At 40.5% G+C, this 27,306-nt stretch overlaps 1 protein-coding gene across 1 annotated transcript in view; it reads right to left on the reverse strand.

Annotated features, from left to right (window-relative positions):
• LOC122903232 (sodium/glucose cotransporter 1) overlaps nucleotides 1–27,306 on the reverse strand; it is an 81,947-nt gene that overhangs the window by 32,843 nt on the left and 21,798 nt on the right. Inside the window, exons 3-9 of the mRNA XM_044243837.1 lie at nucleotides 20,601–20,705; nucleotides 19,927–19,986; nucleotides 18,325–18,429; nucleotides 4,205–4,310; nucleotides 2,982–3,062; nucleotides 1,529–1,749; nucleotides 1,164–1,299 (exon numbers count right to left, since the gene is read on the reverse strand). Coding sequence (XP_044099772.1) covers nucleotides 1,164–1,299; nucleotides 1,529–1,749; nucleotides 2,982–3,062; nucleotides 4,205–4,310; nucleotides 18,325–18,429; nucleotides 19,927–19,986; nucleotides 20,601–20,705 — 814 coding nt within the window. The remainder of the gene's footprint in view (nucleotides 1–1,163; nucleotides 1,300–1,528; nucleotides 1,750–2,981; nucleotides 3,063–4,204; nucleotides 4,311–18,324; nucleotides 18,430–19,926; nucleotides 19,987–20,600; nucleotides 20,706–27,306) is intronic.

A 27,306-nucleotide genomic window follows, 5' to 3' on the forward strand; every position in this document is an offset into this window, starting at 1 on the left:
CCTCCCTACAAAATAGCAGTGACTATTTTCTTGTTTCTCCTGATGATCATAGTGACCCATGGCTCCTAATTTGAGGTTTATTTGCAGCAGCATTTTTACAAGTAGGATTAAACACCCAGATGACTGAGGGAATTCCTCAGTGGGGGGGATGTTGGGCAGTACTTCCAAAATGTGAAAAATTTGGGTTAGAGAAAGATAAAATGTAGCCTGATATGGGAAGGGAAAATGATCTAGAGACTTGGAGAAAATTCCAGTAACTTCTTTATAATTAAATCAACAAACATTTATTAGGTACCTACTACAGTTATATCATTTAGTGCTGCTCCATAGAGACTGCCGATTCATTATAGCACTATCTCAAATATTTTTGTGTGTGTTGTACAATATAAATTATATAATATATAATTTACAATTTAATTATATATTATTATTACAATATAAATTATTCAGTTACAAATATAAATTATTCAGTTACAAATATTTTTCTCATGACAGGTGAGCCAGTATAGGAGTATACCTAAAAGGAGCCAATGGCAGCAAGTGCCCCAGACTGTCTTGTCTTCATTTTGGGAGCTCACCAAAGTTTTACTCCCTGGCACTCTCTTTTTTTGCCATTATTTCATATTCTAAGAAACAGTTTGGACCTATGATGGTTGACCAAAAAAATGCAACTGGCAAAGCTGAAGAAGCCACAAAATGGTCAAAAAGACTCTAATACCCTAGATAGTAAAGTACAAGGCTCAGGACTCTTCAAAGAAATGGCCCAAGAAACGGGGTTCTGAGCATAAGCAATTAGAGACTGGCCAGGGTCCTTTGACATTAAAGACATCGTACACACTTCCAGAGCCTGAGGAAGACTGAGCAAAAAGTTAGCAAATATTATTGGAAGAAACTGCAGCTGGAGGTGTATCATAACTTCAGAAAATTTGCAAAAGGGTCTAAAGTAATTGTCAATGCTAGGAACCAGGGAGGACAACCCCACAGGTCCTGTGACCTCAAGTTTTTGCTATATAAAGGGGAAACAATAATGTTTGGTAATTGTGGCAAGAAAAAAAGAAGAGGGCAGAAGAGAAAGAACAGGGAGCTACAGAAGTAGCTTTAGAAGTGACACAGAGAGAGGAAAGTGGGAGAGAGTGGCTGCTGAGTCCAGCAAGAGGCATCACCTGTGTATAGGATGCGGCTGATCATTCCCGGCATCACCATGAGAAACATGGGCAGCAGCTTCATGTACCCACATAAGATACAACCGGCCTTCACATGAGACATGTTTTTGGCTGAGAGGCAGCGTTGCACAATAACCTGCCAGGGAAAGCCCGTAAGAGAGGGGTACAGGCCAGAGACCTCTCATTGCTCTCTGGCTACCTTCAGCTCCCCACCCACATGTCCTTGGAATTCCCTTGTCGCAAGGTTCAGTGACCCCAGACCATATGAGCCCTGCCCTACTGTATCCAACACCACAAGCCTTAGCTAAGAGTCCCTGTAGAGACCTGGGAACACCCTATCCACCCCACATATCCAGCATGGGTACCTGATCTGTACACCAATACCACAGGGCAAGGATGGACAACCCAAAGATGAGCCCAGGCCACGGCAGGTCTCCTGTGATGGGATCTCGGAAGATGTGGAAGGAGTCAGCTCTTGGTGTATAACATTCTTCTTTGATGGTGATGTTTTCCGCAGTAACGACAGTTGGAATGGCTTTCATATACTTTTTCATGAAGGCATCATACCCTCCCACTTCGTGAAAAGCTGGAAAACATCAGCAACAAGCAACCTAAAACTCTCAGCTCTTCATGCAGGTTTCTTCCTATAAATGCCTGAGAAACCATCCTCCCTGTGTGATCTTGGGCAAGTCGCTTTCTTATTCTGGGCCTCAGCTCTCTCATCCATAGAATGGGATTATTAATCCTACCCAGCTTCCTGGGGTGGGGGTTGACTGTGAGGGTCTAAAGCAGTAATGTGTGAAAGTATTCCAACCACAGACCTTTTCAAAAAGGGAAAGTATTTGAATTTATTAAAAGAGAGGCTTTGGTTTTGAAGACTAAAAGATGTTTTTCCCCTCACACTTCACTGTCAGCAGCAGCCTTTGAAATCCTGCACAGCAACCTGGAGATCCACAGACTCAGCCATACCATCCCTGGTCACAGAAGCGTGGTAGGATAGACAGAGAAAGGGGGAGGAGTCTAGAACCCTACCACCTCTTTGCTGTGTGCCCTTGAATAAGTCATTCTAGCCTCTGTCCTGCAGACCCCACTACCACCACCATCGTCACAGGGGAAAACCAAATGGAAGCTCTTGGAAACAGGGAATAGAGAGTAGATAAGAGGCTTCACAGGACCCACAGAGAGTATAAGCCCTATTTTTTAAAAAATGCATTTTCGTTTCTCCCATAATTAGTATCTCTAGATCTAGAGTCTCCAGTCTTGTCTTTAGGATTTTTATAGACAAATAAAATTTCAAAGTTGGGGTCAGGGGTCAATATAGACTGACTAATTATTTAAATTTTGTCAAGTAAGGACATAAACAAGAAAATGATCACTTACTATCATCAATTCATAAAATAAAGGACATTTAACATCAAATATAGACAAGATGTAATCTAAGGTTTAAGATACAACATTGAATATTTAGCCTGATGCATATTTAAACATATCCCTTTTTTGTCCACTTTCTCCACGGAGAGCAGACCACAACATCAGAGGTCCACATTGGGGACTTCTGGCTCAGTTCATTTAGAGAGGGCATCAGGGACCAGGTATTGCCTGAGCCTGGCCCAGACTGAGCTCCCCAGGGCTGAGGAAGTTGCCCCAGACATTCACTATGGTAGGCAATCCAGGCTTGACCATCCCCCTGGGGAGGGCAGAGGATACCCAGTTCACTGCCTGGGCCAGCTGCAAGCAGGGATGCTACACTTGCTTTTTTTCTCCCTAGGCCTCTGTTTCTGCCTCCCTGCCTCCTCAGTCTGCCCCAGCCCCACTTACCAAACCCAGTGAGGATAAAAGACCCCACCAGCATGATCGCCGTCTGCAAAGTGTCCGTGTAAATCACAGCTGCCAAGCCCCCTAAACAGGCAAAGGAAATAATACATGTGACCTCACATAGGAGGAACACCTGTGTCTGTCTTTTGCCAACTCCCTGCCCCTCTCCCTCTGCACATCCTCTGAGCACACCTCTCAGTCACCTGTCTGCCTTTCTTTCCTTTCCTCCCTTGTCTTGTTATAGCAATCTACTACCCAACATGTTTCTATACCTTTACTTTTCACAGAAATGCTGGGAACACCTTGAAAAAGGAGAATGTTTCTCCCTATTTGAGGAAAAAGAGTTTGATGTGACTGAAGGCAGAAGGCGGCGTAAAGGAGATGGCTCTGGTAAGAACTTTCTCCCACAAAGGCAAGGAAGAGCAAAGAGTATCTATCTCTACAGGGTGTTAGGGTGTTAATGAATCAGCACTTTTTGAAGGGCTACTTCCATGCATGTCTGCTCTCTCTTTACTCAGACCATTTAAGTAACTTCTTGTCCCCAAAGCTGTGGGGCTGCAGTTGGGCAGTAAATTCCATTGCTGACCCTGGCCCACTATCAGGAGCAGAGTAACACCCCAACTGCTATTCCTGTCACCAGCTTCTCTAGTCACCTCTCAAGTCTTCCTCTAAAATCTCTTTTTTTGTGCGTCACTCCCTCCCTTCCCGCCTACAGTGCCTCCCAGTGCCTATCTCATCAAACCCAAGGCCTTCTTCTGGCTTCCAAACTCCCTGCACTGTGACCTTTTCTGAACTACCTGGACTTATCATTCCACACACACCTCAGCTACCTCCCATTGACCACCCTTCTCCAACTAAATGCACCTGCTTGCTCACCCTGCCCCAGAGCCATACCATGCCCATTCCTGACTCCATTCCTTTGCTCTCCCTATCCCTGCACCTGGAACTCCCTCTCTGATTCTCCCAACTCAGCCAACTTCTAGCCACAACCTGGAAGGCCAGTCCCAACCACACTTCCTAGAAGAAGTTACACTGACTATTCCAGCCAACACTAGAGTTTTCTGGGGTCCCTATATAACTTGTTAGGGTCTGAGCATTGAGACTAAACAAACACTCCATCCTAAAACTGTTTCCTGGGTGTATCTCTCTTCCTCAAGAGGAAAATCTATGTCTCCTACTTTCTTCTCCTTTCCTGGGCTTTGGCTGAGTCATTTGTATGGACTCACCTGTGATTGTGTAAAGGCCAGTGATTGCCAATAAGAGAAAGATGGCCAGGTACAGATCCAGACCCAAGGCCATGTTGATAAATATGGCCCCAGAAAAGATGTCTGCCTAGAAGAAGAAAAGAGGCAGAGTTAGGGGTGAAGGAGGCCAGCTGGCTGCAGGCTGCACCCAGAGCCTGGTTGAGGCACTTCAGCTGCAAAGACAAAGAGGCAAACTTGAAGGGAGTAGCAGAAGATGTCTCCTGAGTATTGTCAATGCCTGTGATTTCTGGGCCCAATGTTGGTTCACACCTCTCTTGCCCTTTGGTTAAATCCCCCAATTAAATGTCCATATTTTTATCTCTGGATAAGAATATGAGATACAAATACTACACAATTCCACATATATAAGATACCTAAAACACTCAAATTTGTGTAATCAAAGACTAGAATAGTGAATATCAGAGGCTGAGGGGAGAAGGAAATGGGGAATTATTAATTAACAGGCATAAAGTTTCAGTTAAGTACAATGAATAAGCTCTAGAGATCTGCCACACAACATTGTGTCTGTAGTCAACAACAATGTATTTTATACTTAAAATTTGTCAAAAGGACAGATAGCATGTTAAGTGTTCTTACCAGAAAAAAAAATTTTTAATTAAAAAAAAACACAGAAACACCTCAGAGCCATGTTCTATTCCTAAGTTTCTCAACAGGCTTTATTCAAGATGATAATAGATATCCCATGGGGGGAAAAAAGGATTCCCTAGTCAGAGATCTGTAAAATGCTGGATTAAGCAACGTTAAGACAGTTTCCTCACCACACAACTCTCTGGGCCTTTAATATGCAGTATGTACTATGTACTATGAATCCCCAGGAGGGTAACATGGTAAATGACCCTTCACAAACTTATTTAACTATAGAACTTTGTTTGCCAAGGAATAACTATTAACACCTTGAGGTTCCTCCTAACCCACTTGTAGACTGCTGATCTAAGCTATTCTCCATCATTTACACCTCTGTGTGCAAAGGTTTATTAGATCTATTCCCAAAAACAGGCACTAAAGAGTCCATGAGAAGGAAAACCCACCCATACTCTGGAATGGAGAGAAACTTCAGCAACATCAGTTTTATCTTCTCAGCCCAAATGGAGTCCACCTTGACTCAAAAACAACAAGAACATCACCAAGAATCTCTTATATGGCAGGCTTGATTCTAGGTGCTTTTATTTAGATTATCTCATGAAACTTTAGAAAGAATTGTTTCCTCTTCACCCCCAAATTCACCAGTTATGTTCTTTTTTTTTTTTTACCAGTTATGTTCTTGATGCAGTTCTCTTTCTCCTCCCTGCCTCATATAATCCCATAAAAAAACCTTCTACCTGACAGGATGGTGAGCTGCTAATTTAAACCAAACAGAGAGTAACAGAATCACCCAAAATGAATTTTCATAGCAGCTCCAAAATACTACCAGGACAGGTAGTATTAAGGGATGATCATGGTAAATCTTTTATTTCCAAATTGCTAAGTATGAAAGAAGATAGACATCCCCTAGATGCAATGAACAAGTTGTTTTGTTGCATAAAACCTAATACGTTTCAGGGTGTGTAAAGGGCCACCAGGTCACAACCCTGGGAATGATGCCCTTGCATCTCCTCTCCAATCTTAGCCTCCTTAAGCTCCTTGGGGTCCTCCAATGGCTCAGCTCCCCACCAATCACATCTCCTATTCCCTGACTCTATTAGTTGGCAGAGAGACTGCCTCACATCAACTCCAAGCTTATATGCTAATGCACAACTCTCTCTCCCAAGACAGGTCTTCTGAGGACTGGTGTCTTAGCTCCCCTGCAGATTCTCTAGCCCCAGGAGACCTAATATCATTGTCTTTCTTGGTGGAGGAGGAGATGCAGAGTCAGAAGGTAAGGAGAGAATGGTGACTTAGAAAGAGAAAACACACATACACACAAAGGCTAGTGGTCAGAGGACCTGGGTTGTAACACCAGTGCTGCCATTATAGGCCTGACCTTAGATAAAACATTTCACCTTCCCATGTCTCTGTGTTCTCATCTTTAAAGTAAGAAGCTCTGACTCTGAGTGCTTATGATACTCAGTGGCTGGAAGTGGGAAAGCCCTGTAGCCAAAGAAAGCATTCCCCTCCCAGGTCCTGGGTCTGTTCCATCCTATCCTCTACAGCCAGAGAGGAAGAAAGGACCTCCAGCTGCACATCAGCTTTGCTAAAGGTGAAATGGCTACTCTGTCCTGAGTCTGCACACTGAGCCATAGGAATTGAAATGAGTATTCATAATGCTGAACCCTCCCCTCCATGCCTCTTTAAAATCACAAAAAGTTATTTCATTTAAAAGGGCCCCATTTATTATAAAAGACCTCAGCGTGAGACAGGAATCCATCAGAATCCTAGAGGAGAACATAGGCAGTAACCTCTTTGATATCAGCCACAGCAACTTTTTTCAAGATATGTCTCCAAAAGCAAAGGAAACAAACGTGAAAATGAACTTTTGGGACTTCATCAAAATCAAAAGCTTCTGCACAACAAAGGAAACGGTCAACAAAACAAAGAGGCAACCCATGGAATGGGAGAAGATATTTGCAAATGACAGTACAGACAAAAGGCTGATATCCAGGATCTATAATGAACTCCTCAAACTCAACACACACAAAACAGACAATCATATAAAAAAATGGGCAGAAAATATGAGCAGACACTTCTCCAATGAAGACATACAAATGACTATCAGACACATGAAAAAATGTTCCTCATCACTAGCCATCAGGGAGATTCAAATTAAAACCACATTGAGATACCACCTTACACCAGTTAGAATGGCCAAAATTAGCAAGACAGGAAACAACATGTGTTGGAGGGAATGTGGAGAAAGGGGAACTCTCTTACACTGTTGGTGGGAATGCAGGTTGGTGCAGCCACTTTGGAGAACAATGTGGAGATTCCTCAAGAAATTAAAACTAGAACTTCCCTATGACCCTGCAATTGCACTCCTGGGTATTTACCCCAAAGATACAGATGTCATGAAAAGAAGGGCCATCTGTACCCCAATGTTTATAGCAGCAGTGGCCACTGTCGCCAAACTGTGGAAAGAACCAAGATGCCCTTCAATGGACGAAAGGATAAGGAAGATGTGGTCCATATACACTATGGAGTATTATGCCTCCATCAGAAAGGATGAATACCTAACTTTTGTATCAGCATGGACAGGACTGGAAGAGATTATGCTGAGTGAAATAAGTCAAGCAGAGAGAGTCAATTATCATATGGTTTCACTTATTTGTGGAGCATAACAAATAGCATGGAGGACAAGGGGAGATGGAGAGGAGAAGGGAGTTGAGGGAAATTGGAAGGGGAGGTGAACCATGAGAGACTATGGACTCTGAAAAATAATCTGAGAATTTTGAAGGGGCAGGGGGTGGGAGGTTGGGGGAACCAGGTGATAGGTATTGGAGAGGGCACATATTGCATGGAGCACTGGGTGTGGTGCAAAAACAATGAATACCGTTATGCTGAAAATAAATTAAAAAAAATTTTTTAAAGGGGGGGGCCCACTTATTGATTACACATCTAACCTCAGGAGTAAATTCTTCCCTTAGAACTCTAAAAGCCAGGAGGAGTGCCTCAGGATACTGGGCCATACCTATGCTCACATTAACCCAGGTGCTCTGATACTAGTCTTTGAATCCTAGGTGCCCCAGCTTTATCTGCTTCACTAGGTTTTTTTCCCCCATAACCAGGGAATTTTATAGTTTACCAAATGTTTTCAGGTACATTCATTGTTTTGATCCCTAAGACAAGGTAATAAGACAAATATATTGGCTCCACTCTACAGATGAGAGACACAAAATTAATGACAAACTCAATAGCTAAAATCCAGCTCTTTGTGTCCAAATCCAGTGACTTTCCCATAACACTAAAAGGTAAAATTTCTCTTTTCTGGAATATTTTCTGCAGAGAGCAAGATCTTTTATCGTTTAAAAAAAACATTTTTACTTACTTTTAAAATAAAATAACTTATGAGTATAGTCGGGGTTGGGGGGAACAGCCCAGAAAGTTATACACTGAAAAGTAAAAGTGTCCTTACTTCCATCACTTGGACCAACAGTGACCACTGTTGAGAGCTTTTGGTCCACCAGAAGATTTTCTAAATGTCTTGCTGAAAATTATATATCAATCATTAAGTTTCACATCCCCCCAAAATAATAATTTTGAAGATGGAAACATGGAAAAATGTATACAGTTTGATGCTAAGATGGGGAAGAAAGATGACAAATGGTATGCACATTCTGACTGCAATTCTATAAAAGAAATCACGCATATGGGCAAAGAAACAATATGAAATATCTGTATTAGAGTCATGGGATTATGGAGGCTTTTCCACTCTAGACTTTCTTAAATACTCCTGTCCCATCTTTCTTATAGTTTCAAAAGTGGGGAGAGCAAAAATTTTAACACGCATTATATTCCTTATGGGTATATAAATATACATATATAGGTAGTAAAAATATAAAAGCAGACCAGAGGAAAACACAGTAAGTTTAAGACATGTATAACTTTTAAGAAAGAAGGAAACAGGATCAAGATGGGTAGATACAGGGGAGCCTGGGTGGCTCAGTCAATTAAGTGTATGCCTTTGGCTCAAGTCAAGATCCCAGGGTCCTGGGATTGAGCCCCACATCAGGCTCCCTGCTCAACAGGGAGTCTGCTTCTCCTTCTCCCTCTGCCCCTCCCCCTCTTGAGCTCTCTCTCTCTCTCTCTCTCTCCAATAAATAAATAAAATCTGAGAAACAAACTGAGGGTTTTGGAGAGGAGGGGGATGAGAGGTTGGGTAAGGCTGGAGGGCACATATTGCATGGAGCACTGGGTGTGGTGCATAAACAGTGAATTCTGGAACACTGAAAAGAAATTTTAAAAATAAAATCTTTTTATAAAAAGAAGGGTAGAAATAAGTCTTCCATCATATCTGTAATATTTTATTTGTTTCCTTTTTTAAAAATGAAGAGTTTTTTAAGATCTATAGAATCAGGGTGGTGGTATTTGCTACATTAGTCTTTGTACTTTTCTGTATGTTTGAAGCATTTTGTTATTTTTTTATTTATACAAGTAGGGGAATGATTAAGGACATATACCACCAGCATGATAGTAAAGAACTCTCCTATAATCCTATGAGACCATTTGTCTCACAGCTCTTCCCAGATTGCTCAGTCTCTAAATTTCTCTTAGTCCTTAATAAAGAAAAAAGAAAGGAGGAAGGAAGGAAATAAGCAAATTTCCCCAATGCTGCTAAGCAAAACCAACTTGAAATAGAAATTATCATATTCTAGACCAAAGTTCAGCAAGCATTTTCTATAAAGTTTCAGGTAATAAACGTTTTAGGATTTATATACCATATAGTCTCTGTCCAACCTGCACAGTTCTGAAGAAGTTGATGCATGAAAGCAGCCATAGATAATACATCAAATAAGTGTGGCCATGTTCCAATAAAACTATATCTACAGGGGCACCTGGTTGGCTCGGTCAGTTGACCAACATAGTTGGTCAGCGTTTGGCTCAAGGCATGATACCAGGGTCCTGGGATTGAGCCCCAAGTAAGGTTTCCTGTTCAGTGGAGAGTCTGCTTATCCTTCTCTCTCCGACTCTCCCTGCTGCTTCTGCACTCACTCACTTACACTCTCTCAAATAAACTGTTTTTTTAAAAAAAAAAAAACTATATCTACAAAAACAGGCAGTTGGATTTAGCTCAAAGGCTTTATTCCCATCCCTTTGGTGAAAAGTTGGCTGAACAATGTCCATGAGACTCATGGGGAATAATAAAATTACAGATTCAGTTGGGAAACCTCTTAAGAGTAATTGAGTCTCTGACCATGAGACTTGCATAGAATACTTGTCTGACGCTTTGAGATCCTATGATTTTATATGTTTGCTTTGCAGCCCATTCTGGTCCGAGTTATATCTGAGCACCCAATAAATCCTGCCTGGCAACGACATTTGAGATGGAGAGCCACATTGCTCAAATTTCTCTTTTCATTTGTGAAAGCAAATGGCTCAGGTAATGAGTATTCAAACCTTAAGTAAAAGCCAAAGCTCTTATTTTCACTCAAGGATCCAAAATGGACAGTGGAGTTGCTGTAAAAGTTTATTGCAGTCATGTTAACAGCCCCAGGAAATATAAACAGAGACATTCAGTCATCACATGTAATTCATAAAATCTGAGGCTTATCTCAAGTGATTGCGCACACTTAAATAAGATACATGATACTGGGAAATTCTATAGAGCAAAATGCATCCAGAACTTGATAAGGCAGGGTTCCAGGAAGGGGACAGCAGAGAGCCAATAAAATTCAGAGGAGTACATGGAGAAATAATCAAATCTGAGTCTCAGAGTCCAAAACCTAGCCACAAGATGGTGGCCATAGTCAAGATTCCACACCACTGCTGCTCAGTGGCTGGGTTATATCTGGGCTCTCCAACTGAAATGACTTTTCTCTCCTATCAATTACACATACATTGAATCCCTATATCCTCCCTGAAGACTTCCTGGGAGACTTGGATCTCACAGGGCCACCCTTCTTCTCTCTTGCCCATCACAAATTGTCCATGCCTCTACATACACCCAACAAGATTGATTAATCTTTATGTGCAATATAAATATGTATCTTACTTTGTTCCCTAACGATTATTTTCTTTTGTCCATGAACTTTGATTTCATGTGTATCTTAATGTGAGTTCCTAGGAGGTAAATTCAACATCAGTGTAATTATTTTAATGATTTCATGCTCTATGACTCATGATGAACCTGAAGTAAGCCAAACTTATAAAGATAAAGTCTCATGTGTCAACCCTTCCCTCCTTCTCCCCCTGCCTAAATGTCCCTCCTTCGGATCCTTCATATACCAGTGTGCAGTCAATGTTCTCTCCTCACAGTCCTCTCAAATCCATACTCTTAGAAACTTGTTCATATTGTAAGGTCATTTAACAGGCTATCTTAATTTTTCCCAAGGTCTTGAATTTTAACAGACCCTGTAGTAAAGAAACAAAAAATTTAGAAGTCAGGGGCCACATAATGCCAAAAGTTTTGTGTCAATAACAGTTACCCTGCTGTTCATAGTTCTGCTACTCTTTAACGCCACAGAGTCCCTTCCCTTCTTGGGACCTGTTTCTCCAGCTATAAAATGAGAGCATAGGACATAGCACTAGATGATCAATCCCAATCCATCATGCTGTGCTTTCAATGCATCCAAACATAGAGCAGAACTGTGAGAAGAACACAGACTCTGGGACTAGAGAGACATGGGTTCCAATCCTGGTTTTGCCACACACTTGCTATGTGATTTGAGATAAATTACCTAACTTCTCTGAGGCTCTGTTATCTCATCCATGAAGTGGAAAATAAAATAGAAATCCTTAACAGGCAATGCTCATGTAAACTGGAGATGAAATAAGTAAAACCTCTATCAGAATCTAAGCAAAGAGACCTACATTAAATAAAAGGCAGCTATCATCCTTCTTACACATTATTCATAAGATTGCTGCCTCTGGGTAGCAGGTGGAGCACATAAGATTCTGGGCAAAGCTTCCAGCAAGAAGGCCCAGAAATCATGCAGAGAAGGAGCAACCTGTACCAAGTACTTTTCAAAACCAAAATTCAGAAAAGGCTGACTGGTGGGGAATGAGCTCCATCAGAATGTGAGCTAAGCAAGACTGCCCCTCAGCTATCTGGGGGTTCCCAAGTCACAGAAGGTTTAATCAGTAACCTGAACAATAGATGAGGTGATTGGAAGGCAAGGAGAGAGATTGGGTATTTAGTTTATTTATATGACTACCCCACACCAGCTCCAAGGATAAAGAGTACCCTTACATGGCAACTACAGTCAACAGATTTTACCCGCTTGAACTGTGGACCTGGAGAAGACTTGATTCAAAGAAGGGGAATCCCAGTAGCCTCCTCTACACCCTCATTAGACAGGTGCCACCTTACAAGCTGAACCAAGGAGCAGTTCCCTTGCCAATCCCCACCTGGCTCCAGAGTAACCTCCTCTTCCTCCCCGCTTACATTCCTTTTTCTCCTCTTACATCTGCTCTTCTCTACCTCAGGAAGCCTGATTTCTCCACCCCTCACAGCATTTCTGAGTCTAGGCTCTGTACATTGATATCTAATGACATAGCACTAAAAAGCCCAGCATCTTCATCTTATAACTAAAGACTAACCCTGAAGGAGGGGAGAAAAAAACTGAAGGTGGTAAAATCATCACATTGCTGACAAAACACATAGACACCAGTCAAGAGCAGTAGCGGTTTGAGTCAAAAAGCTGGGCAGGGAGGAAGTAGTACTCTGGGAATCAGTCCCAACTCCAAGACAAAGTTCTATCAGCCTTATAGGCAAGAGCATGTTTACATTGAGTTGTATAGAAATGTATGTGCAAGACCATTCAGTGAGGCAATTATCATATGGTTTCACTGATTTGTGGAGCATAACAAATAGCACGGAGGAAAAGGGGAGATGGAGAGGAGAAGGGAGTTGGGGGAAATTGGAAGGGGAGGTGAACCATGAGAGACTATGGACTCTGAAAAACAATCTGAGGGTTTTGAAGTGTCGGGGGTGGGAGGTTGGGGGAACCAGGTGGTGGGTATTAGAGAGGGCACAGATTGCATGGAGCACTGGGTGTGGTGCAAAAACAAGGAATACTGTTATGCTGAAAACTAAAAAAAAAAAAGAAAAGAAAAGAAAAAGAAATAGTCTCTTCAACAAATGGTGTTGAAAGAACTGGACATGTGTGAAGTTGAACCCCTGCCTCATATCATATACAAAAATTAACTCAAAATGGATCAAAGATCTAAATGTAAGAGCTAAAAGTATAAAACTCTTCAGAAAAAATAGAGGAGTCAATCTTCATGATCTTGGATTTGGCAATGGATTCCTAGAAATGACACTAAAAGCATAAACAACAAAAATAAAAGTAGATATGAACTTCATCAAGATTTAAAGCTTTTGTGCCTCAAAGGACATTATAGAATTGCATGGAGGACGGGGTGTGGTACATAAACAATGAATCTTAGAACACTGAAAAAATTAAATTAAATTAAAAATAATTAATTAAATAAATAAATTTTAAAAAGAAAATGAAAAGAAAACCCACAGCATGTGGGGCATGGAGGGGAGTGGAATATTTGCAAATCCTTTATCTGATAAGGGTCTAGTACCTAGAACATATAGAAAATACTTTTAATGCAATCCCTATCAAAATCCCATCCATTTTTTTTCAAAGAAATGGAACAAATAATCCTAAAATTTATATGGAACCAGAAAAGACCTCGAATAGCCAGAGGAGTATTGATAAAGAAAGCCAGGTTGGTGGCATCACAATCCCAGACTTCAAGCTCTATTACAAAGCTATCATCATCAAGAAAGTATGGTGCTGGCATAAAAACAGATTCATAGATCAATGGAACAGAATAGAGAGCCCATAAATAGACCCTCAACTCTATGGTCACCTAATCTTCGACAAAGCAGGAAAGAAGTCCAATGGAAAAAAGACAGTCTCTTCAACAAATGGTGTTGGGAAAATTGGACAGCCACATGCAGAAAAATGAAACTGGACTATTTCCTTACACCACACATGAAAACAGACTCAAAACAGATGAAGGACCTCAATGTGAGAAATGAATCCATCTAAATCCTTGACCTCAATGTGAGAAATGAATCCATCTAAATCCTCTTCGACCTCAGCCACGGCAACATCTCCCTAGGACCATCGCCAAAGGCAAGGGAAGCAAGGGCAAAAATGAACTATTGGGACTTCATCAAGATCAAAAGCTTTTGCACAGCAAAGCAAACAGTTAACAAAACCAAAAGACAACTGACAGAATGGGAGAAGATATTTGCAAAGGACATATCAGATAAAGGGCTAATATCCAAAATCTATAAAGAACTTATCAAACTCAACACCCAAAGAACAAATAATCAATCGAGAAATGGGCAGAGGACATGAACAGACATTTCTGCAAAGACGACATCCAGATGGCCAACAGACACGTGAAAAAGTGCTCCACATCACTCGGCATCAGGGAAACACAAATCAAAACCACAACAAGATACCACCTCACACCAGTCAGAATGACTAATATTAACAAGTCAGGGAATGACAGATGCTGCCAAGGATGCGGAGAAAGGGGAACCCTCCTACACTGTTGGTGGGAATGCAAGCTGGTGCAACCACTCTGGAAAACAGCATGGAAGTTCCTCAAGAAGTTGAAGATAGATCTACCCTACAACCCACCAATCGCACTACTGGGTGTTTACCCTAAAGATCCAAATGTAGTGATCCGAGGGGGCACATGCACCTGGATGTTTATAGCAGGAATGTCCACAATAGCCAAACTATGGAAAGAACCTAGATGTCCATCAACAGAGGAATGGATAAAGAAGATGTGGTATATGTATACAATGGAATACTATGCAGCCATCAAAAGAAATGAAATCTTGCCGTTTGCGACGACATGGATGGAACTAGAGGGTATTATGCTTAGCAAAATAAGTCAATCAGAGAAAGACAATTATCATATGATCTCCCTGATATGAGGAAGTTGAGAGGCAACATGGGGGGGTTGGGGGCTAGGAAAAGAATAAATGAAACAAGATGGGATCGGGAGGGAGACAAACCATAAAAGACTCTTAGTCTCACAAAACAAACTGAGGGTTGCTTCAGGGGGGCAGGTAGGGAGAGGGTTATGGACATTGGGAAAGGTATGTGCTATGGTGAGTGCTGTGAAGTATGTAAACCTGGCGATTCACAGACCTGTAACCCTGGGGCAAAAAACACATTATATGTTAATTGAAAAATTAAAAATTATATTTAAAAAAAAAGAATTCTTTCAACTCAACAACAAAAAAAGAAAACCAACCCAATTAAAAAAAAAAAGTATGTGCCTGTAGGTCCAGACTAGGGCTGGGAGGTAATGGCATAGAAGAAAATAAAATTATGTTAAGTTGAAGATATAGATATTTCCTTTAAAGAAAGTATAGTCAAATACAATGTATGTACTTCATTTAGATTCTGGTTCAAACAAATCAACTGTAAGAAGACATTTTTTATATAATCAGGAAAATCTGGATATGGACCAGGTATTAAACCACCTAAATTAGAAAATTCCCTTGGATTTTGCTATGTGATAATAGCACAATGGTTATGTTTTTTAAAAGGCAAAGCTGTATTCTGAAAAATTCATAGCAAAATGACATAATGTCTGGGATTTGACTTAAAGTACTGCTGGGAGTTTGACTTCTTCATTACCAATTTGGATACCTTTTATTTCTCTCTGTTGTCTGATTGCTGTTGCTAGGACTTCTAATACTATGTTGAACAAGAGTGGTGAAAGTGGGCATCCTTGTCTTGTTCCTGATCTCAATGGGAAGGCTGCAAGCTTTTTCCCATTGAGGATGATATTTGCTGTGGGTCTTTCATAGATAGATTTGATGAGGTTCAGGAATGTTCCCTCTATCCCTATACTTTGGAGCGTTTTAATCAGGAACGGATGTTGGATTTTGTCAAATGCTTTTTCTGCATCAATTGAGAGGACCATGTGGTTCTTCTCTCTTCTCATATTAATTTGTTGTATCACATTGATTGATTTGCGAATGTTGAACCATCCTTATAGCCCAGGGATGAATCCCACCTGATCATGGTGGATAATCTTTTTAATGTGCTGTTGGATCCTGTTGGCTAGGATCTTGTTGAGAATCTTAGCATCCATATTCATCAGTGATATTGGTCTGAAATTCTCCTTTTTGGTAGGGTCCTTGCCTGGTTTGGGGATCAGGGTAATGCTGGCTTCATAGAAAGAGTCTGGAAGTTTTCCTTCTGCTTCAATTTTTTGAAACAGCTTCAGGAGAATAGGTGTTATTTCTTCTTGGAAGGTTTGGTAGAATTCCCCAGGGAATCCGTCAGGTCCTGGGCTCTTGTTTTTTGGGAGGTTTTTGATCACTGATTCAATCTCGTTATTAGATATCGGTCTATTCAGGTTGTCGATTTCTTCCTGGTTCAATTTTGGTAGTTTATATTTTTCCAGGAATGCATCCATTTCATCTAGGTTGCTAAGCTTATTGGCATATAACTGTTCATAATAACTTCTGATGATTGTTTCTACTTCCTTGGCGTTAGTTGTGATCTCTCCCTTTTCATTCATAATTTTATGAATTTGGGATTTCTCTCTTTTCTTTCGGATTAGTGTAGCCAGTGGCTTATCGATCTTATTGATTCTTTCAAAAAACCTGGGTATTTACCCCAAAGATACAGATGTCATGAAAAGAAGGGCCATCTGTACCCCAATGTTTATAGCAGCAATGGCCACAGTCGCCAAACTATGGAAAGAACCAAGATGCCCTTCAACGGATGAATGGATAAGGAAGATGTGGTCCATATACACTATGGAGTATTATGCCTCCATCAGAAAGGATGAATACCCAACTTTTGTAGCAACATGGACGGGACTGGAAGAGATTATGCTGAGTGAAATAAGTCAAGCAGAGAGAGTCAATTATCATATGGTTTCACTTATTTGTGGAGCATAACAAATAGCATGGAGGACAAGGGGCGTTAGAGAGGAGTAGGGAATTTGGGTAAATTGGAAGGGGAGGTGAACCACGAGAGACTATGGACTCTGAAAAGCAATCTGAGGGGTCTGAAGTGGCGGGGGGGTGGGAGGTTGGGGTACCAGGTGGTGGGTATTATAGAGGGCACAGCTTGCATGGAGTACTGGGTGTGGTGAAAAAATAATGAATACTGTTTTTCTGAAAATAAATAAATTGGAAAAAAATTAAGAAAAAAAAGTACTGCTGGGAGGAAAAATGTAGAAGAAATAGATGAACAAGAATGACAAAATGATAATCATTGTTAAAGCTGAGTGATAGGGGTGCCTGGGAGGCTCAGTGGGTTAAGCCTCTTCCTTCGGCTCGGGTCATGACTCAGGGTCCTGGGATCGGGTCCCGCATCGGGCTCTCTGCTCGGCGGGGAGCCTGCTTTCTCCTCTCTCTCTGCCTGCCTCTCTGCCTACTTGTGATCTCTCTCTGTCAAATAAATAAAAAAAAATTTTTTTTAAAAAGCTGAGTGATAAGTATTGGTCCATTAGTGTTCATTATACTATTCTATCTCTGGGTGTATATGTTTGAAATTTTCCAAAATAAATAAAATTGCAAATGTTACTTAATATTGCTCTTGTCTTGGCTTTAAGTGACCACAAAAATAAAAGCACTAGAAGCTATTTTTTCAGCACGCTACATAGCTAGAGCAGAAGGCTAATTTCAGATCCAACCTGATTCAAATTTCATCCAGGAAAGATCTTTCCAAAGATGCTGAGATTGATCCAGTCTTACCTTTGGAAGGACAAGGAATAGGGAAGGACAAGAAAACAGTAAAACTGATCATAGTCAATGAGAAAACTCCTCTGATAGAGCAGTAAGTGCTTTGTAACACCCTATGTGGTCTCAGAAAATGCTCAACCCTTGGATTTGGCAATGGATTCTTAGAAATGACACAAAAAGCATGAACAACGTCAGGAAAAAAAAAAAGATTAAAAAAACAAGAAAAGCCTCGTGCAATGAAAAGGACAGTGAGGTGGAGCCAGAAGTTTGGGTTCTACTCTTGATTCAGGATCCTGTGCAAGTATTTTCAGTTCCCAGTTTTCATTTCCCTGTCCCAAAAAGAAGAGGCAGAATTTCTGAAGTCCCTTCAAGAGTTGTCACTGACTGGCCTTGTTTAAGTGTATTAGAAACATCACCAAAGCCAGATTCTGATCCCTTCAAGCACAAAGACTCACAGCTAACTACAAGGTTGGAACCAGCCCTTAGATACTGCTAATTCCCTTTCAATGTTCTATTAAGAACAGTTTTCACTGAAACTCGAGCCTGTTTATGTTTTTAACCTTCCACATGATGGAGTGTAAGGAGTTCCTATGTTGACTTCTTGATGCATGAAATGGGACTTTACCTTAAGAAGCAAGAAGACCTAAGGGACCAAGTTAATAAAACAAATACTGCTGTGCCTTGGTGGTCCAGTATGTGCTGAGGAACAAGAGTGGGCAGGTTCTTAGACAGCTAATGCTTGTCCCCAGGGCAGTAGACTCACTGAGATTTTGGTGAAAATGTAGAGTAACAGGGACAGAATAGAGAGGTAGATCTGGATCCGCTTGCCTCCAAATCGTTTCTTCAGGTACTCTGGCATTGTCACCACCTGCATGGGATGTAAGAAAGGTCATCGTCAGCCAAATTGACCAGAAGACTCAGAGAAGAAGGGTCAGAGAAATCTGTAAGGTAGCCAGATGGCCCCATTCTTCAATCCAAACTCGATCCCTTATGCCCTACCACTGCAAGGGTAGGGTATTATCCCAGGACACTGAAGATGCTCAAAAGACACTTTTTTAAATGGACACATGAACACATAACCAAGAAAGCAGATCTTCACCCTGAAGGAATAGGAAATAAATATACATTCTTACACAGAGTGCCTACTGTGAACAAGTAATCAGGCTGGGTGTATGGCTCTTCTGCTCTGCACACATGCTTTGCCAAAGATTGTCACTGCAGTCCTGCTCAACTGTTCTCCCAGTTCCTTTCTGCAAATTCTGACTATACTTCTGTCTCACTCACTCAACCCTGAGCCTGCTGTCTTCTGGGATCACACACGTGTCACCAATACTCCATGAGCCTCCAGAAGATGTAGAGTCTGTCCTGTGTTCTTTCTGTATTGCTTTCAGCTCCTAATGTAGGTATTCATTATATCTCACTAAACAGATACCACCAAAGCTGTCTTGTGTAAAATGTCAGAGATATTTAGTAGTCAAGAGACTTAACATGCATTCAATAGTTGAGTAGCAGCTGCGAGAGCTACTGAAAGGGAAATACAGTTCTTTTCACATGCTGCTTCCCTTCCAGGAGCAGAGGCACACATGAGCAAATACATGGCAGTGCCTTGCAAGTGTACACCCAATGTGAAGGGATGTGATGCTTAAGAGGGCTCTGCATAGAATGAGGTTGTTAAAAAAAAAAAAAAGAATGAGGTTGTTTAGGGCACTTCTTTTTTTTTTCCAATTTATTTATTTTTAGAAAAACGGTATTCATTATTTTTTCACCACACCCAGTGCTCCATGCAAGCTGTGCCCTCTATAATACCCACCACCTGGTACCCCAACCTCCCACCCCCCCGCCACTTCAAACACCTCAGACTGCTTTTCAGAGTCCATAGTCTCCCATGGTTCACCTCCCCTTCCAATTTACCCAAATTCCCTACTCCTCTCTAACGCCCCTTGTCCTCCATGCTATTTGTTATGCTCCACAAATAAGTGAAACCATATGACTTCTTAGACAGTCAAGTCATGGCTGAGTGGATCTGTTGAATGTCCCTAAAAGTGGTCAAAAATTTTATAACCTGGAAAAGAGAACCAAGCCACAGGTGTTCTCTGACATTTATGCTATAAAGTCTCCTTCGTCTTTCAGGAGGATGGAGCTCATACTATATGTGTGTGTGTATGTGTGTGTGTGAGATACATATTATATATAATATTTGTATTATATATAATACATAATAATATGTAATATATTATATATTATAATAATATAATATATTTGTATTATATATATGTGGGTGTAGGGGTGTGTGTGTATGTATGTATGTGTATATATATATATGTATATACACTGCATGAAATGGAATAACAGAGGAGATACTTACCCCAGCCTTAATGTAAATGGGAACAAACACCCAGCCCAAGACAACCACCCAAATCAGTGCCTGAAACAAACAAAACAGTAGGTAGAATCAAACCAGGAGGACCCTTAGCCCATTCTGCTATCTGCCCTCAATTACTATAGGAAAATCACCAAGCATATTCTCTTGGGGCTCTGGGGACAACTCCCCAGGTGGCCAACAGAAAATGAAAGAGGACTTTGCTGCCTGATTGGCCCACAGGAATGGTAGTTGGGCAATAGCAGAGGGACCCCAGGGGGCCGCCATTGACAACATAGCCCCTTTGGCCTCTTCTCAGGCTTACAAGGAGTAAAATACTACTTAGAGAACTTTTAAATAATAATAATAATGATAATGGAAATCTGGTGGTAAGAATTTCAAAACCTCCAATATGGCCAAAAGGGTACAAGAGGACTTGGATTTTTAAGAGAAGAAAAAAATACTATTGCCATTATATCATTATATAGTTTTCTCACGCTACTCTGGTGGAAGTGGAATGGGACCATGGAGCTCCTGAAGCTGTGCCCCTTTTCCATCTACATCAGAGGGAGGCCCTGGTTGATTCCCTAACACTTAGAGCATCTCTAAGAACAGACTGAACTGGCTGACTGCTAAACTTCCTTCTAGCTCCAAGACCCAGTGTCTCTGATGTTACTCACATTCCATTCAAAGCCTCCCATGGCAATGCCTGCAGCAGCTCCCGTCCCAGCCAGCCCCACAAAGTGGCCGCTTCCAATGTTACTGGCAAAGAGAGATGCTCCAATCTGGAAACACAAAGAGAAAGTCTGGTAAGGACTCTGTGCTCCACCAGGACACTCAAAGGTAGACTAAACAGAGAAGAGGCATATCACCCACAAGAAGGACAAGAAAGAACAGAGGCAGGCTGGAAACTTGACTGTATGTCTGTAGAGACCACTGATGCACAAGGTGGATGTGCGGTCTTGGGTAATAGTGAAGATGAAAAAGAGAGGATTGGGGAAGAAGCAGTGTGTATCCCCAAAGTAGATCATCTGTGGATCCTTTGTCAACCCAATGGTCAATAACAAAGAAGACCCACAGCCCACTGAGCTTTCCTTATAAGACTTCCAAGAGGCTGTTTGCTCATAAGCAGGCCCCGTGCCATTCATCTCTGTCCTCAACACTTCTGACATATGACCCTGACCAAACTGACTTTCAGTAAATGTGGACAGTTTTGATAAAAGGACTCATTAAAAGGAAGTCTCTGGGCCTTAGTCCTCTTACTTATTAGAGAAGGCAAGGGGTAGAACGAATGATCCCTAATTATTAAATTCTATGATCCCCACTGGATATTATATAAGACTGATGAATCACTGGCCTCTACCTGTGAAACCAATATTACATTATATGTTAATGGAATTTAAATAAAAAATTTTTTTTAATTCTATGATCCCACATGCCCCCAAGTAACATGAGATGCTACTAAAAATAACTCTCTAAAACAATATAGTATTTTTATTTTTTATTTTTTATAAAAGACTCCTAGACCCTATGGACACATGCACAAAACACTGCATTTTTTTAATTTTTTATTTTTTATAAACATATAATATAATTTTATCCCCAGGGGTACAGGTCTGTGACTCTCCAGGTTTACACACTTCACAGCACTCACCAAAGCACGTACCCTCCCCAATGTCCATAACCCCACCTCCCTTCTTCCAACCCCCCTCCCCCCAGCAACCCTCAGTTTGTTTTGTGAGATTAAGAATCACTTATGGTTTGTCTCCCAAAACACTGCATTTTTCAAGGATATATATATATATTTAAATACATAGGTTAGAAGACAGGAAGGATATATATTAAAGACCCAAGATTAAAAGCCTAGAAGGAAAAAGGAGAATGAAACTCTGAATGGGAGATGAAGGAGAAAACATCCAGTAGAACAAGAGAGGGATCTTGCACTAACCAGTGATGATACTGTGTGCTCAACTCAAATGCATCTAAAGTCCAAGAGAACTCTAGAAAGTTCAAGAGTTCTTCCATTCCCAGGAGGAGAAGCATAGCACCATTTGATAAGTACCAAACTAGCATAATTATCCCCATTCTTGCTGAGCAGTGAGAGAAAGTTGGTAATTATTTGTCTAATATCCCTAACATATAACAAATCTGGAACAAAACACAGAATGCCATTTCCCAAAAGACAGATTACTCCTAAATATATTAGCCCCTATCCCCAATATGAGGCAATTGTTGCTTAGTACCAAATAGTTTAGTCAGAGAAAAAGAAGTTCACTGAAGGCCAGGCCAGAAGGTCTCTGGAATGATAAGATAATTGTATAAAAGCACATTCATTAATTCACTCAATGAATATTAATTTGGTATTGACTCAATGTATCAAGCACTATTCTAGACCCTGGAGATTCTGCTGTGAGTAGCACAGACAAAATCTCTACTCTCCAGAAGCTTGAATTCTAACAGAGGAAATATATATAGTTTTTTTAAAAAGAGAGATCAGAAAAAGGCAAGTAGAGAGCATGTGATAGAGTAACTATTTACAACTGGAGAGTCAGGAAAGAACCCTCTATGTGGATGACCTCTAAGTTAAGACTGAAGTGATAAAAGAAGTCCATAATCCCAAAATCAGAAGGAAGGTTGTCATTGTTGAGAAGCAAAAAGAAGGCCAAAAGGAGTATTGTTGGCAAGGAGGAAGGTGTTGTGAGATGTGGCTGGGAAGTTAGGCAGGCATACATCATGTAGCTCCTAGCAGGCAATGGTTTGGATTTTATTCTAAGTGTGAGAAGCTACTAGAGTTTTTTAAGGAGATAGGGAAGGCTGAGGGAGAGGGTGAGAGAGAATCTTAAGCAGGCTCCCTCCACATCCAGCACAACCCTGAGATCATGACCTGAGCCAAAATCAAGTCAGATGCCTAACCAACTGAACCACCTAGGTTCCCCACCACTAGAGGGTTTTAATCAGTGGAGACAGGACTTAATTTCCTTTTAAAGATTGTTCTCAGGCATGTGGATAATGTAGCGCTGGGGCAAGGGAGAAAGCAGAGAAACTGTATGTAGGCTAATGCTCTATATGCATGAGAGGACAGTGGCTTGGTCTCTGGTAATAGCAGTCAAGACAAAGGCAAGTATAGAGATTGGAGTGTGTTTTAGAAATAAAGTTGACAGGAGTCCTGACTCTCGGAATTACTCTTAATGGATCAGATGTGGGAAATGAGTGAGAGAGTAATCAAAGGTAACTCCTAGATTCAGGACTTGGTAGGTGAATACCATTTATTAAGGGGAAAAATGGATCCATAGATGAGTGGATAAAGAAGATTTGATTATACATATAATGGAATACATATATATATGTGTGTGTGTGTGTGTATATATTATATATTAATTATATTCTATTATATGTATGTGTATATGTATATATATACATACATATGTATATATACATATTCTATTATATGTATAACCATATGTATATATGAGATATATATAATGGAATATTACTGAGCCATAAAAAGAATGAAATCTTTCCATTTGTGACAACTTGAATGGACCTAGAGAGTATGATACCAAGTAAAATAAGTCATTCAGAGAAAGACAAATACCATATGATTTCATTCATATGTGGAACTTAAGAAACAAAACAAAGAAAAAAGAAGGGGGAAAAAAACAGACTCTTAAATACAGAGAACTAATTGGGGATTGCCAGAGGGAAGGTTGGAGGGGATGGGTAAAATAGATAAAAGGGATTAAAAGTACACTTATCTTTATGAGCACTGAGAATTGTATAGAATTGTTGAATCATTATATTGTACACCTAAAATTAATATAACACTGTATGTTAATTATACTCGAATTTTTAAAAAGAAGAAGGGGAAATGGGAGGAAAACAGACTGTTCAGAGACATTCACCTCTTTCTTGTCAAAGCTTGGTGGGGATAACATTCCACTTTTACTTTTTATTTTTGGAGGTTAATATTTGTTAGTATGTACTAATATTTTAATTGCAATTTAAGGAACAAAGAAGAGATCCTGCCATCAATTGAATTTTTTTTTCTGTTTCTAATGTGAGAATTTCAGTTGCTCATTTACTTCATTGGTCTTTTCTGTGACAGTCTGCCCTTTGGTAAGAGTGTGTCATTAAAGGGAGATAAAACTTTGAAAACTGACTTCTTTTGAAGTCAAATACTCTTGTTCTTCACTCCATGCACTGAACTATGATCACTTCAATACTCCCCTTTATCACTGTATAGCAAAGAACACTCACTAAGTTCAAAGAAAGCTCTACCACATGGATGAAGAAAAGCAGATGCATCAGAGAATGAGATTCCAGGAGATATACATGCTACTTCCATTTTTCTATTCTTTCTCCTCTGGAGATTTCAATGGGAACTACTTCATCCAGTGAACACAACACACATTAAAAACAGACTCTGAAAAATAATCTGCGGGTTTTGAAGGGGTGGGGGGTGGGAGGTTGGGGTACCAAGTGGTGGGTATTATAGAGGGCACGGATTGCATGGAGCACTGGGTATGGTACAAAAACAATGAATACTGTTATGCTGAAAATAAATTTTAAAAAATAAAATAAAATGAAAATTAAAAAATAAAGAAACAGAGCAACCTAAAAAACTTCTTTTTAATTCTCTGGAAACTTGAAACCTACTTGTATGGTCAAAAAGTTATGCCATTTAGAATCAGTTTATTTAATTAGAAATAAAAATCACATATTTATTCATTGATACCTTTCAGATTTTAAGGATCTTTAGTAAACATATTATTTAATGAAAATGTAAAGAAATCATTGCTCATAAAACTTGAAAAACAGTTTTTTTCTTGATTTTTGTTTAGTTTTTTATTACTTTTTTATTTTTTATTTTTTATAAACATATAAAAATATAATATAAAAATATAAATATTTTTTAAAATATTTTATAAAAATATAATATATTTTTATCCCCAGGGGTACAGGTCTGTAAATCGCCAGGTTTACACACTTCACAGCACTCACCATAGCACATACCCTCCCCAATGCCCATAACCCCACCCCCCTCTCCTATCCCCCTCCCCCCAGCAACCCTCAGTTTGTTTTGTGAGATTAAAAGTCACTTATGGTTCTCCCTGATATGAGGAAGTGGAGATGCAACATGGGGGGAAGTGGAGACGCAACATGGGGGGTTAAGGGGGTAGGAGAAGAATAAATGAAACAAGATGGGATTGGGAGGGAGTCAACTGAAATTTGTTAACAGTTAACAGTCCACTTTCAGTCAGAATTCCCTTTTGCCTATATGAACAGACACTTCTCCAATGAAGACATACAAATGGCTATTAGACACATGAAAAAATGTTCATCATCACTAGCCATCAGGGAGATTCAAATTAAAGCCACATTGAGATACCACCTTACACCAGTTAGAATGGCCAAAATTAGCAAGACAGGAAACAACATGTGTTGGAGGTGTTGTGGAGAAAGGGGAACCTTCTTACACTGTTGGTGGGAATGCAAGTTGGTGCAGCCTCTTTGGAGAACAGTGTGGAGAGTCCTTAAGAAATTAAAAATAGAGCTTCCCTATGACCCTGTCATTGCACTACTGAGTATTTACCCCAAAGATACAGATGTCGTGAAAAGAAGGGCCATCTGTACCCCAATGTTTATAGCAGCAATGGCCACGGTCACCAAACTGTGGAAAGAACCAAGATGCCCTTCAACAGACAAATGGATAAGGAAGATATGGTCCATATACACTATGGAGTATTATGCCTCCATCAGAAAGGATGAATACCCAACTTTTGTAGCAACATGGATGGGACTGGAAGAGATTATGCTGAGTGAAATAAGTCAAGCAGAGAGAGTCAATTATCGTATGGTTTCACTTATTTGTGGAGCATAACAAATAGCATGGATGACAAGGGAAGATGGAGAGGAGAAAGGAGTTGAGGGAAATTGGAAGGGGAGGTGAACCATGAGAGACTATGGACTCTGAAAAACAATCTGAGGGGTCTAAAGGGGCGGGGGGTGGGAGGTTGGGGAAACCAGATGGTGGGTATTAAGGAGGGCACGTATTGCATGGAGCACTGGGTGTGGTGCAAAAACAATGAATACTGTTACGCTGAAAATAAATTAAAAGAAAAAAAGAATTCCCTTCTGCCTGTCCTGGCCCATTATCCTTTTATTTATCATCTCTCACCTGATAAATTATTAAGCATAATGTTGTACTATTAAGGGCATAATTACCAGTAATGATTAACTGCATTAGATTAACCTTAAGTTCAAGAAGTCCTCTCCAACATCCCCCCAAAGAGGAACATTGGACTTTAAGCAGTTGCAGACTTTCCTGAGGTACCCCCTCACCATCTGATAGAATGGGGATCAGGAGAGCTTTGGGGGTACCACATGTCCTGCTCAGAGTCAGTTAATTTCTGTCATGGTCACTACTATTTTCCCAGTCACTTACCCTGTCTTCATTCTGGACTTCCTCCCTTCACCCCTTGGCCTTCACTCAATCATTTACCAAAACCCTGACTCTGTCTTCACAATGTTAAAGGCATCTAGCACTTCTTATACTGCCCCTGTAAAGGCTGTGGTTATCTCTCAGTAGGCTTGTAGATGATCTCCACTCTCCCCTACCCACATGGCTGGTTCCACAAAGTACAGCTCTGATCAAACCACATTTCCATATTTAGAGACCCTCCCCAATCCCCAGATGGGCCTGCCAAGGCAGTCTTCCTGGAAGTTCCAGGTAGTCCTCAGGGTGCCTGGGTGGCTCAGCCGGTTAACATCTGCCTTTGGCTCAGGTCATAATCCCCAGGTCCTGGGATCCAGTGTCGCATGTCTGGCTCCCTGCTCACTGGGGAGGCTGCTTCTCCCTCTCCCGCCCTCCCTCCCCCACTCATGTTCTCTCTCTCTTTCTTTCTCTCTCTCTTAAATACATATATAAATAGCATCTTTTAAAAATCTATTTTAAAAAAGGATGTAGTCTTAGGAATTCAACAAGATTTCAAGTTAAAGTCCCCTCCAGGGAGAATTTTGAAATTAAAAATTACAGTTTGAATACTTTCTTGACCTCTTACTATCTGGGTGATCATAATATCTGTGAGCTTCAATCTTCTTTCATGAAAGGGTTATTCAGGAGTCAAATGAGATTATCAGTCAATAATGACTGACATTTAGCCAGCACTCAATCAGAGTCCTTTCTCTCCTCCAAGAGGACAAAAACAATTCATAAGACCTACAATGGACACTGTTATAGACTGATTGTGTTCCCCAAAATGTATGTGTTCCCCCAAAATTTAACCTTCTAATGTGACTTTATTAGGAGATAGGTCATTTAGGGAGGTAATTAAGGTTAAATTAAGTCATAAGGGTGAGGCCCTAATATGATAGGACTGATCCTTA

This window comes from Neovison vison, chromosome 3 (assembly GCF_020171115.1).
Source record: "Neovison vison isolate M4711 chromosome 3, ASM_NN_V1, whole genome shotgun sequence".
Taxonomy (NCBI): domain Eukaryota; kingdom Metazoa; phylum Chordata; class Mammalia; order Carnivora; family Mustelidae; genus Neogale; species Neogale vison.